This window comes from Physeter macrocephalus, chromosome 21 (genome assembly GCF_002837175.3).
Source record: "Physeter macrocephalus isolate SW-GA chromosome 21, ASM283717v5, whole genome shotgun sequence".
Classification (NCBI taxonomy): Eukaryota; Metazoa; Chordata; class Mammalia; order Artiodactyla; family Physeteridae; genus Physeter; species Physeter macrocephalus.
This window is the reverse complement of record NC_041234.1, coordinates 26,842,256-26,855,140: the sequence shown is the minus strand read 5'-3', so window position 1 is coordinate 26,855,140 and position 12,885 is coordinate 26,842,256. Positions and strand designations below refer to the sequence as shown.

Genomic DNA, 12,885 nt, shown 5'->3' with positions numbered 1-12,885 from the left:
GCCGCTCCGCGGCATGTGGGATCCTCCCAGACCGGGGCGCGGACCCGGTTCCCCTGCATCGGCAGGCGGACGCGCAACCACTGCGCCACCAGGGAAGCCCTGTTTGTTACTTTTAAATCCAATTATGTACCAGAGAAGATGGTTGAGAAGGTATAGCTGCCCTCCTCCCCTATGCTGTATGAGGTCTGCCTGAAGCCTGGGAAACTAGGGACTAAGAAAAGAGCTATGGAGATCTGGCTGTTTTGCCAGGGCTGCCCTGGGGGTAGCCTTCCAGATTGCTACACTTCCCGTCTCACTTGAGGCCTCAAGCTGTGAATCATGGCGCCATGCTTTTTCAGCCCTCCTTCCCTGGATAATCAAAGAAAGGAGCAGAGAAAAGCACCTTCTGCCTCTGCAAATCACAAATAAGTTTTCTTGTTTGTTTGTTTTTAAATGAGTGTGATCACAAGGAAAGAATGAATTTCAGCATACGAGACTGAAGGTGAGGACCTCTCTGCTTAGAGTTGTGACAGGGAAGGGATGAAGTACATGGTTTATTTTACTCTGTGCCTCCTTGGGGTAATGATTTTGATTATCAGAGACCTCCCAAAGGGTTCAGTATTTGTCATGAAGTCCACCTTTCACTAGCTGATATCCACAGACATGCTTCTGCTGACAGACCATAAATTAATTTCTTCCAAGACCAGGTAATCAATTTTGGGAACTTTTGATTCTAGAATTCGATCCCATCTTCATTCTTCTAAACTATTCATGCACAGAATTCTAAGTGCAAATTCCAACCTATACGGATCTGATAAAAACGTTCTACAAACATTTGAGCACTTAGAATGTAAAAAATGTTGTCTTAGACAATGATTAATAAGATGCAGTCCTTGCCTTCAGAAAACAGACTTGTAAGTAATGGCGACTTATGATATGGGTGATAAGTGTTACGAAAGGCAGGTCTATCATGTTTAATATAGCATTTGAAAGGGAAAAGGTAAATTTTCCCTTGAAGGGAGTTAGGGGGCTGCTGGGGAACTGGGAGAGTGACTCAGCGAGGAGACGATGTGGGGTTTGGAGAAAGATAAGGAATGGGCATGAGAAAGTGGGCGGTGAAATGGGGAGGTGGCTCTAGGCACTAGCAGAGCGCAGCCTCTGGCCCGCTCAGGCAGTGAGACCCAGGTGCTGTGCTTCTTGCTGACATGATTGTGATTGTTGACCAGCCTCGTGAGTAGGGAACAACCATGTAATGCAGATGATTTGAGCAGCGTGTTTATGACATCTGTTTTGGGTACATTTTCCCAATGTGTTACCCTGGACGTCGAAAGAATAAGAGATATTTTAATAAACTGAGAAAATGCCCCTGCATATAGATTTAGAGCCTTAATAAGAAGATGGTTGAACTTTTTCAACCTCTGAGAGTTTATGCTACTATCTTAAAACCATAGCGCACCTGGGGGATGGGAGGTGGGTGAAATGGGTGAAGGTGGTCAAAGGTACAAACTTCCAGTTATAAAATAAATAAGTCACAGGGATGTAATGTACAGCATGATGACTGTAGTTAATAATACTATAGTACGTATTTCAAAGTTGCCGAGAGAATAGATCTTAAAAGCTATCATGACAAGAAAAAAATTTTTGTAACTAAGTGTGGTGATGGATGTTAACTAGACTTATTGTGGTGATCATCTCACAATATATACAAATATCAGATCATTGTGTTGTACACCTGAAGCTAATATAATGTTATATGTCAATTAAACTTCAATAAAAAGATAGCATACCTTTTGCAGGTTTTTTTACACGCATGATATGTGGAAGATTACTTGTATAATGCTATAACCCTCATTTTTCTTCCATTTAGCTACAGCAACATAAGCAATACACTCCGGTTTTTTGCAAAACTAATCACACACAAATGTGCTGATGTGGAAAGGACGTTTGTTATTTCATATTTTCTCAGTGATGACACAATTTCAGTGTCTGAACCCATGGAGAGGAATTCAGGTAAGAGACATACCTCTCATAGCAGTTTCCTCAGAATAATTAACTGTCTCTTCATGTTGAAAGGGACTATGGTCTGATTTTTATAGCCTAGATGATCTAAGAGAGTGGCTTTCATTTTTTTTTTAACCACTAAAGTTCATTTTACAAAGATCTCTTAAATGCGAACACAGACATATAAAATGATAAAAGAGGAACAGTTTTGGTTGTCTCAGGACCGGGGGACTTGGGACATCTCCTTTTAGACACTCTCCCTACTTCCTCCGTGGCCTCTGAGGCACCTCTGTGGAATCCAGCGGCTTCAAAATCATGGTCTGGCTACCACCAGTTCCATGCACAGCTAGCAAGACAAGAAGAAATCTGTATTCTTGATAGTACCACGTATGAAATTTTTGTCTAGCTCTAGGACAAGAATCCCAGATTAACAAATTTAATCTTCAGAGACTAGTTCCCTCTGGCTGTTGAGGCTGTTGCCAAGGTTCCAGCCGCAGGGCCCACGGAGTGCCTCTCTGCAGTAGACTGATAGGGTGGCCATTGCTGAGGAGAGCCATTGATTTTGACTTAGCAAATTATGGAACTGTAGGGCTCTCTTCTTTGTCCCAACACGTTCAACATTTTTATCTGTGCCAAAGACACACGTTTGAGAAGAATAATCAGTGGTGTGCTGGTTAACCGGCTCTCTGAAAAAATTTTAAAAGCTCTATTTTGTACTGTTTGTCAATTTCCATGATGCAAATACCCAAACCATGGCCAATTTCAAGCAACCAACAGTTTTAACAACTGGCTTGCAAAATCCCTTGAAAATTTAACAACCAGCTCTTATGAGCTGGTATGAGCCACTCAGCACACCAATGAATAATGAATAATTTGTATAACTAAGTCAGGGTCCACGGTGATTTGAATAATGGATCCAATCTTAAAATATGAAATCAAATAGGGATGAATATAAAGTCATGCTCTTGAAGGTCAAAAAATCAACTCTATACATCTAGAATGGGGACGATATGGCCAAACCGATTGCAGCATTCATAAAACAGAAAGGGTGATGGCAGTCAACTACAAGCTTGCTGGTAATAATAGCAGTCCTGATTGAGTACCTACTATTATACTTAGAAGACCTTTATGAGGTTACGTTTTGTGTTAGTCCAGGTCCTCCAAGAGGCAAACCCCAAGATGAGATTAAATGTACAAGCGATTTATTAGGGGAAATGCTGGTGAGGGAAAATGTGGCAGGAGCCAGAAGAGGCCAGGAGAGCCATCAGACTGCAGTGCATGTCTGACTCCTGTGAAGGACAGAGGAAAGGGAAAAAGGGGAAGGTCTTAGACTGCAGTGAAACGCTAAGAAAGTTTTTCCAAGGCTGACTGGGAGTCCTGGGGCCAGAGTCACCAGTCGGAGGAGCTCCCATCTTGCAGGAATGGGCCTGCCTTAGTATCCCTGCCTTGCTCAGTCATGTGTTGGCAGCAGCCTCTGGGAAGCATGACCTCGGCACAAATCTGGGGATAGATTTCAGAACATAGCAGTTGGAGCCTTCTGTCAACTTTGTTCCCCACAGCAGGCAATCTGAGAAGTACATTTTCATGGCCCCCCACAAATGTTATTCCCATTTACCAATGAGAATTCAGAGGGGTTCAGAGAGGTTAAATGACTCCTAAAGATCATCCAGCAAGCAAGTAACAGAGCCGGGATGGACTCCAGCTCTGTTTGGCTACAAAGCCTATGTCTTTCCACCACCCCTGGTTTCTGCAAGTGGTAGGAGTGTGATGAGGCTGATCCCCGAAGCTCATCTGGTCTCAGGTTGTATTCACAGGTTTGAAGATTTCAGTTCATTTTCAGTTAGAAGGTAATGGAGTCCCACATTCAACTCTGCTCACTGCTTTCCAAGAGCTCAAAAACCAAATAATGCCCAGAAAAGAGCAGAGGAAATGGTGAGAATTCTGGAAAGTAAGAAAAATGAGGCATCGCTAAAAGAAGCAAAGATATTTTGCCTGTAGAAAAAAAGAGTTCAGGGGACTCCCATAGTTATCTTCAAACAATTAAGTAAGCTCCTTTCCGGAAATGGCGCATCTTACATTTCATCTGTATGTCAGCAGAAGTACAAGGACAAATAGGTGGAGATAAGCTCAGGTGAGAAATTTTCTACCTGGTACTGTTCAGGCAGGCTCTAAAGATGTTCCTGATGTCCCAGTTTCCAGGATGCTGCTGGGCATATAGCAAGTCCTCGCTAAGTGTTTATTTAAGTGTTTGGACTGGGAAGGGAGTGGAGCGAGAAAAGAAGAGGCTGGAATGCCATGCCACTTTTCTTCTTTACACACTCATCTAGGAAGTCTCATTTCTTCACCCACTGCCTCATTCTTCCCTTAAGTACTATACGCAGTATGAGTTCACAAGTTCACAGCTAAGTTGTATGGTCTGTGTTTGAGCATGAAGTAACCCGAAAGGCAAGTTGTACTGTTCTTTTTTTAAAAATCAATTTATTTAATTTATTTGATTTTTGGCTGCGTTGGGTCTTCCTTGCTGCACGTGGGCTTTTCTCTGGTTGCAGCAAGCAGGGGCTACTCTTCGTTGCGATGCACAGGCTTCTCATTGCCGTGGCTTCTCTTGTTGCGGAGCACAGGCTCTAGGCGTGCGGGCTTCAGTAGTTGCGGCACATGGGCTCAGCCTTGCTGCACGTGGGCTTTTCTCTGGTTGCAGCAAGCAGGGGCTACTCTTCGTTGCGATGCACAGGCTTCTCATTGCCGTGGCTTCTCTTGTTGCGGAGCACAGGCTCTAGGCGTGCGGGCTTCAGTAGTTGCGGCACATGGTCACAGTCGTTGTGGCTCGCGGGCTCTAGAGCGCAGGCTCAGTAGTTGTGGCGCACGGGCTTAGTTGCTCCGCGGCATGTGGGATCATCCCGGACCAGGGCTTGAACCCGTGTCCCCTGCATTGGCAGGCGGATTGTTAACCATTGCGCCACCAGGGAAGCCCTGTATGGTTCTTTTAAGAACAAGACCTACTCATTAACTTTTTTTCTCTTTTTCTATAGGGTATACTGGTGAGATGCTCTTAAAAAGAATTCGTGTTAAGAAGCCTGGAGCAGAAGTATTTAAAAGTAAACTCTCGGAATATATCAAGGCTGAGGAGCTGTATGTTGGAGCCAAAGTGAACGTGAATGGCTACCTATTTCTTTTGGTCAGTGCTGATGTGTATACCTTAAACTACATGGAGAGGAATTCAGATAAGGTAAACTCACTTGGTGTAATTCTTGACTCACCTCTCAGCACTCTGCAGTCTGTGTTTTTCTTACTCCAGGCCTTTTCTTCTTCATCTTGCCACCAGTTTTACATTGTGCTTTCACACATGTGGGCATGAATAATGGATCTGCACGACTTGGCCACAGGTCCCGTCACAGAGGCCAGGGTCTGGTCTCCTCTGTTTATGTGCTGGGTTTTCCACTGCCCAGCATCATGGATGCCAGGCACAGGCAGGAGGCAGGCCCAAGGTTGAATCAAGTTTCCTGGGTTTTCTGCTGACGCTAACAATGTTTTCAGAAAGAAATTCAGCAATGATCGGAAAGGAAGACAATCTGGTGCCACACACTGTGCTGTCCCAGTTAATTGGCACAGGCCTGCAGAGAAGGCCAAGACCTAAACAAACAGAAACCCCAAGGGAACCTGATAGTTGCTGGGATTGCAGCTTCCCATAACAGGAGCCACCTGAGGCCTAAATGGGAATCCAAGGACAAATTGGCAACAGTGAGCGCCAAGAGTTTTTTCATTTGAAATAGTATGGCACGTGGGTACTATTACTAAAAGTTCCATTATGGCAGTGCCGTTCAGTAAAAATAGCATGTTGACAAAATCTTGATTTTTAAGTGTGGACTAGTCTGGTGTGCAAACACATATATTTCAGAACCATTGCCTACTATTGAAGAATCTATCTAGAAATAATGTATTTTAAAAGTCTGCCTGAAAATAATAATATTTATGTGCCATTTATGTAGATATGGTACCAATTCTGTTTCATTTATATGTAAAACGCTCGGGGTAAGTTGCTAAGATCAGTCTCACTGTGTATAGCACGTTACCCGGATCAGTTTGGGTCCTCTGAGAAGCAGGTACCAAGACAGACTTAGACATGTGAGAGATGTCTTGGGGGAAATGTGTATGAAGGATAAAGGGGGAGGGAACAGGAGTAGGTGGGGAGACCGGGATGTAGGTCTGATCCCTGAGAAAGGAGAGGGAAGGAAGGAGGATGGGGTGGAAAGAGCCTCAGACACAGCGTAGCTCTGAGAAAGTCTGCACCAGGCCAATGGGGAGCCCTGGAGCAAACACTAGCTATCAGAGAAATCCCATGTCAGGCAGGAATGGCCCAGCTCTGGTGCCTCTTTCCTGCTCAGTCACTGCATGGTAAGAGTCTGGGGGGAGTGCTGCCTCCGTGGGGTCTCTGAAAGCTGCAGCGCTGCAGTGATCACGAAGGTGCTCTTCTCTCCGTGGTCCCCCTTGAGGGCAGGCCTGGGCAGCACCCTCTGGGGCTGCCACACCGTCTCTTCATTTGCAGCGTTAGGAACTTGGATTAGCGTGACACCATGAGCCGGTAGCTCTTCAAAAGCACTGAAGTCAGGTGAGAGGCTCAATAATAGGGCAGTTAGATTCCTGGAGACCAGCAGGCTTGGCTAGGAAACCTGACTCCTTAAAAGCTGAGGGGCCTCAGACGTGTATCTTCCCTGAGCTTTGTTTTCCACATCTTTAAAATGGGAGTACCAACAGTGTCTATTTCAGAGAGTTACTATGAAGATTGGATGCGAAAATGTTTTAAGTGCTTAGCTCTATGTGGCCCATAGCAAGCTCAGTCGATGTACAATTTACAATAGCTATTGTAACTAGAGCTCCATTTTCAAACACAGTGCAAACCTGTACTTTAATATAAAAAATATATAGCATGAACACACACACACACATATATATCTCATATATATATGAGACATAAAGGGCTTTTCTCCTTTCAGAAAGATAAAAGCAGGGTAAGACATTATCTAGTATCGGCATCCCAAGTGAAAACTGCATTATCTTAAAACTACCCATAACAAAGACATTCTAAGCAGAGAAAGATTAATATCAGTCTGAGGAGTCTTTTCAAAAGAGCTAAGAGATCCTATCATGGAAACAGATTATAGGAAATAGGAAATGCAAAAAAGGGAGGGAATGCCTCCCCCTTCCCGGGGGCAGAGATGAACTTTATTCTAAGTTACCGTCAATGTTTTTCTTTTTGTATTTAGTCTTCTCCTTTTCTAGCTCTTAGCTGTAGTTATTTACAAGCTTATGCTTTAGTGGATTGAATAAGAAGTATTCTTACAGAGTCAGAAGCCAAATCACAGTGTAGGAGACAGGAACTGGGGGCTGCCTGGAGAGTGAGTATAAGGGGACTGCAGTGCGTGTATCACCTGGTGGCTGACAGTTCTGGGGGCGCACTCTAAAGATCTGGGGAAGATGGGGGTCCATTTATTCAATTTTGAATCCCCATGCTCTCCATTAGGGTCTCCCAACATGTTGGGTCAATGTCCAGGGGTTAAAGGGAGGAGGCTGTGGTCGGAGTAGTGGTTCTTTTCTGATTCCTGTGGCCCGCTGTCCCTTAAGTGCATTTCTCTCAGATCTGGCCCTGTGCTAATGTCACTCGTTGTCCCAGAGCCATAGCTGAAGAAATCTGGTCATGTCTTCTCTGTGTTGGTCTCTATGGAAAGACATAGCCAGCTAAGTCAAGGTTCACAGTATGAAGTCTCTTTGCTGGCCACCAGGAAGATTGGGCTCCCTATCTTAAATACCTTTCTTTTCTCCTTTCCAGTTTCCTATGAGCAACATTGAACTTGCCCTACAAAAGATAAAACAAGAAGAATCAAAATCCAGAGAGCTCAAGCAAGTGTTTACAGCTGCTGATTGCATGCACACGAAGATGGTAGATTATAATACATTCAGGTAAGCCATATTCTGCCAGCAGTAATCTGTTTTCTCCTCAAGATTGTCCAAAGAACAGAAAAAACAATTTCTTCCCTAGTGTTTCTTCATTAATTTCCTACATACTTTTTTTTTTTTTTTTTTACTAGGAATTGGTATTTCTTTACATTCGTATTACTTTGTGGTCAAGTTTTGCCCATTTCTAGTAAATTTTATGCATTTGCATATAAAAGAAGTTCCTAGGGGAGAACAGAGAGGCAAAGGGATAGTAAGTCAGTTGGGCACATTGTCTTATGAATCATGCAGGGCATTGAAGGATCAGGGGAATGCCAGGAAGGCTGCATCTGAATGAGAAAGGCTGAAAACAGTGCAACTAAGAGCACCCCTCTGAAATCTGAGGAACCTAGGAGGGACATCTCCTTAGGAATGCGATCCAGTTGGAAAAGATAGTGGAAACTTCGGCAGTTATCAGAGGAAAGGTGCTATGTATGCATGTGTGTGTATGTATGCTCACACACGTATGTATTTTGAAAGACACAAAAATGTAGAAATCAAGGGGAAAATATATGACAGAGGTTAGAAGTATTATAAGAAATCATGAACAATAAAGATTTTCTCTAAGGTTAAGCTGAATTCTAGGACTGTCCAGTGACTGACCTAGGCAAATTTCCAAACAGCAGAAACACAGGGAAATTCAAATTCAGGGTCTGGTACAATTGTGAGACTTCTGAGCCTGAAAACAAAGTGAATGGAGCGTTCAGGAGAATGTAAATTAAATCACAGATGGAGGACAAAGGGGACTTTCTCTTTAGGCTGAGAACGCTGGCTCCTAAAAACAATAGTGGCTGAAAGCTGTATAGGAAACTCAGCTTGATACAGTCAAGATGTGGCTGAGAAATGAAGACGTGAGCCCAGGAGAGGGTGGCAGGGAGGTCTTTCTAACTTTGTGTCTGAAGTTGCCTGTTGCATCAATACCTGGTGACCCGAGCCCTCCATTAGGCCCAGAGTGTCCCCAAAGCTCATTTGTTATTTTAACAAAGCTCTTCTGTGCCTCCAAAATATTCTTTTGAGAGCAGCAGTCAGAGGACATATTTTTATTGTTTAGAATTCCCGAGCTTCTGGGATCAATAAGAATTTATAGTTCTTTGTTATTGTTCATAGCAGTACACATGTTCATGGCCTCTTGGAAAATAAATGGAGACAGGGTAAAGAGCAGAGACAATTGCTCAGGCCATGGACTAATGGAAAGCAGTGGAGGGGAAAGCGAATTTCCATCAGAAATGAGGGAGTGGTTTCGTTCTATTATTTTGTGTTCTTTTACAAAAGCGTCCATTCTCCTAGTACTCTAGCAGTGTCTATTGGAAACACTTTAGCAAGTTTATGGGGGCTTTGGGGGAAGCACTTAGGCCAGGCAGGAGATCCAAGGAGGAAAAGTTGCTCTGCGGCCTGACCCTAATTGTGGGCGGAATAAAGGATGGCCACACTGTGTGATTGCGGGGTGACCTCAAGGCTCAGAAAGATGATCAGAAAGGACCAGCTCCCAATATTTAGGCCCTCTCCTGGCCAGAAATTCCTTAAGACAGAAATCAGATCAGGCTGTACCTGGTTTGAAAAACCCTTCAGTGGCTTGCAGTAAGATCCAGACGTTTTATTGCAGTCGGCAGGGCCTTGAGCGATGCAACTCTGTATTTCCAGTGTCATCACTTCTTTTCCTCCAGCCTCTGTCCTCTGGCCTTGCTGACCGTCAGTCACTTGCTTTCTCAAACACGTCAAGCTCTTTCCCTCCTCCAAGCCTGTGCACACGCAGTTCTCTCTGCTCAGAACGTCCACACCACCATCCTTTTCGTGGCAAACCCTGGGACTCATTGTAAGTGCTGCTTCCTTGGAGGGGATTTCTTTCTATTCTACCTAAAGTAGATCACTCACTGTTTTTCTTAGCCCCTTGTTTATATTTTTCATAGCACTTAGCACAACTTGCAGTTAAGTTTATTTAGATAGCTGTACTTGGTGTGTGTGTGCTTGGGTGTGTCTTCTCCTATTAGAGAGCAGGGTCCTCGACAGCCCTGTTCACTGCCCTAAACCTGACACCTCATGCTGGGCTCACTACATATCACAGTTCCTGAATGGAATAATGAGATGCTAGGATTATTCTTGGGGGTTCTGTCTCCAGATGAGAGTGCAGAAGAGGCGTCAGGAGGTCCTGATCCGTGCGATATGCTTGGTGTCGGGCACTGCGCCATCTGTGGGTCCCTAGTTCATGGTCTTCAGCCCTCTTTTTGGCTCTTCACGTTCTTTCCTGGGCAAAGGCAAAGAAAGTACATAGTCAGTTGCTATCACACCACATCCTAATTTAATTATGTGCTTGGAGCTTTTACTGGCTAATATTTTTCTTTTATTTCTGTATGCGTGTATGAGTGTATATTCTGGCTCTTCTCACCAGAACGTAACCTCTTTGAGGGCAAGAACCTTCTCTTTCTTGTTTTTTGCTTTAAGTTTATCACTTTCACAGTGCCTGGGTGTGAATATTCGTTGAGGGGCTGCATTTTATCCAGCCCCTCCTGCTTTGGCTGTCAGCTAAAGGCTGAGTTCTCCATTTAGTTCCTCATGCTTAGACCTTTTTCCTGAATTATAAATCTGGAACTACGAACGCCTCCGACACGTCTCCCCTTTGGATGTCCCTAAGGCATCCCCAAATAACTTTCCCTAAATTGACCTCTTTTTCTTCTCCCATAAAGTTGCAGCCGGGGACCCTGTCTTGGTAAAGGCCACCATACTTGTCCCCAGGGCCTGGGCCAGGGTCTACCTTGTGTTTCCCCTATCTTGACCTCTCCCACCCTCTTGAAATTGCACTTCTTAAACTACCTCTCTCCATCTCTAGCTTCACTGTTGCAATTCAGCTTTTCATCTGTTCACCTGGACTCCTTGTCTTAACACTCATCCTCCAAAGCTGTGCCAGAGTGACCTCCCTAAAATCTGATCATGTCATTCCTTTGCTCTAGGGCAAATCCCAACCTTTTAGTGTTTCGTGTGAGTTTGGTCATGATCTGACCCTTGCCTCCATCTCTTCCCTTATTTCCATCTCACTCGAATTATTCTTGTGGAGAAGTCACCGTTAATCGAGCACTTACTGTGGACCATACATCGTGCTAAATGCTTTTCCTGTATTATCCACTGGTAGCCCGTGTTGAGTTATTCGTTTATTTCCCTGCCTCCACAATTGGCTCCCGCCAAGTACAGTAGGTCTGTTCGTTGAATAATTTAATAAATGATCCTATTTCTCCAGGAGCATTCTGTCTAAAGTTTGCATCAAACAAGTAAATAATTGATTACCTTGCTCTGGGGAAGGGAAATCTGTCTCTGACTGTAGGGAAGTCAGGGAGAGCTAGTCCCGACTCTCACAAGTCAAGTGACTTGGGCAACTCACTTCACCTATCTACACCTCACTCTTTGGTCCATATAATGGTCTCGAAGGCCTCTCCTAGGCGCTGACATTCTGAAACATTCTGTAGGTTTATGAATACACTTGTAAAATGTTCCCTTTTCAAATTTGTGCATCGAAGTAGTAGAGTGGGCAGGCAGGGGCAAGACTGCAGTGTAGGCCTCTGGGCTTCACCTCTGTGGCCCTCATTTTCTCCCCTGCTTACATACCTGGCCCTCTCAGTATGTACCTGGCGCCTCAGAGCCCAGGCTTGCTGCTTTGGGCAGCAGTCCAAGCCCCGGGCATTTTCTTTCTTCTCAGAGATTTGCACCGCTTCTCAGGGAAACCTTGTGGGCAGGAGCTAATAAACTATCTCTGCATAAGGTGCCATGGTTGATAATGGATTACTGGATTAACTTGTGGGCCTTCCCGAGATATTTGCCTCAAAATTGACCTGAAGGAATGCAGGGACAGGTGGAAACAGAGGGCAGTTTTGGGAGGGAGTGTTTCTCTTCTGCCTTGTGGGGCTCGCTGGCTCTGCCTCTAGGCTGGACCTATTTCTCTGGGGCCCTTTTTTCATGGTCTGTCAGATTGGCCTGTGAGAGCCATGGATTGTTATCGAAGAGAGTGCAGAGAGCCTTTCTCAGAGCCTCGATACCTGAAGGGCAGGTTTCAGCAGGGAGCCAGGCAGGGACTAGGCTTGGCAGGGCTAGTGTTTCGTGCAGTTGGGAACATGGGCAGGGTAAGGCTTCCTGATGGGGGCCCTGGACTCAGAACCCTAGGTGACAGCAGCAGCGAGAGCCCTGTGCCAGGGAAGACGTGGCCAGCCCCTCCCTCCAGCCACCTCCCCGAGCCTTGATCTCTCCATCAGAGATGACACCCGCCCCATGTAGCCTGCATGTGTTTTGGTTTTCTGTGTGCTCAGTGCTCACCTCTTTTCCAAGGGCAGGGCACATGCCCGGTTCACCCTGGAGTCTTTCCTAGATACCTCCAGCACCCCGTGTCTCAGGCCTCAGTGAATGTAGTGAATTATTACACCATTCTTCCTCAGACCCCCATTATCAACTGTGGGATCAGCAGATTTCCTGTGAGCATCGATGTAATACATTCCAAGATTTACAGCCTCGAGGAACTTTTCGTTCTTGTAAACTTAAAATTCTTCCTGAGACAGATAGTATAATGTAGTAAACAGATTCAATTTTAGACTTGTAGACTTGCATCCAAATCTCAGCTCTACCATTTGTCAGCTTGGTGGCCTTGACTAAGTTGCTGAACAGTGTTTTCACCTACAAAATGGGGATGGTAATAATACCTACTGCATAGAGCTGTTGTGATGAATAAATCTGATAACATATGTAAAGTTCTTATTGTAGCACACTGTAGTGCATAGCGGACACTCGAAAATGAAAACCCTTTATCCCAATAGTTGGAATAGTTTGAAATAGTCACCGAAAATAGTAGTAGGAATCTATGTCCTGTTTTCGATATTTCAGTAAGTTCTGTATTTACTCTTGATGAGGTCATTGAAAGCATTCTTTAATAAATGAGGTTGG

The 12,885-nt window shown here is 44.6% G+C and overlaps 1 protein-coding gene across 1 annotated transcript in view; it reads left to right on the top strand.

Moving 5' to 3' along the window:
• EFHC2 (EF-hand domain containing 2) overlaps positions 1 to 12,885 on the top strand; it is a 159,068-nt gene that overhangs the window by 66,246 nt on the left and 79,937 nt on the right. Inside the window, 3 exon segments of the mRNA XM_024116470.1 lie at positions 1,847 to 1,989; positions 5,010 to 5,206; positions 7,805 to 7,935. Of these exon segments, the coding sequence (XP_023972238.1) occupies positions 1,847 to 1,989; positions 5,010 to 5,206; positions 7,805 to 7,935 (471 nt within the window).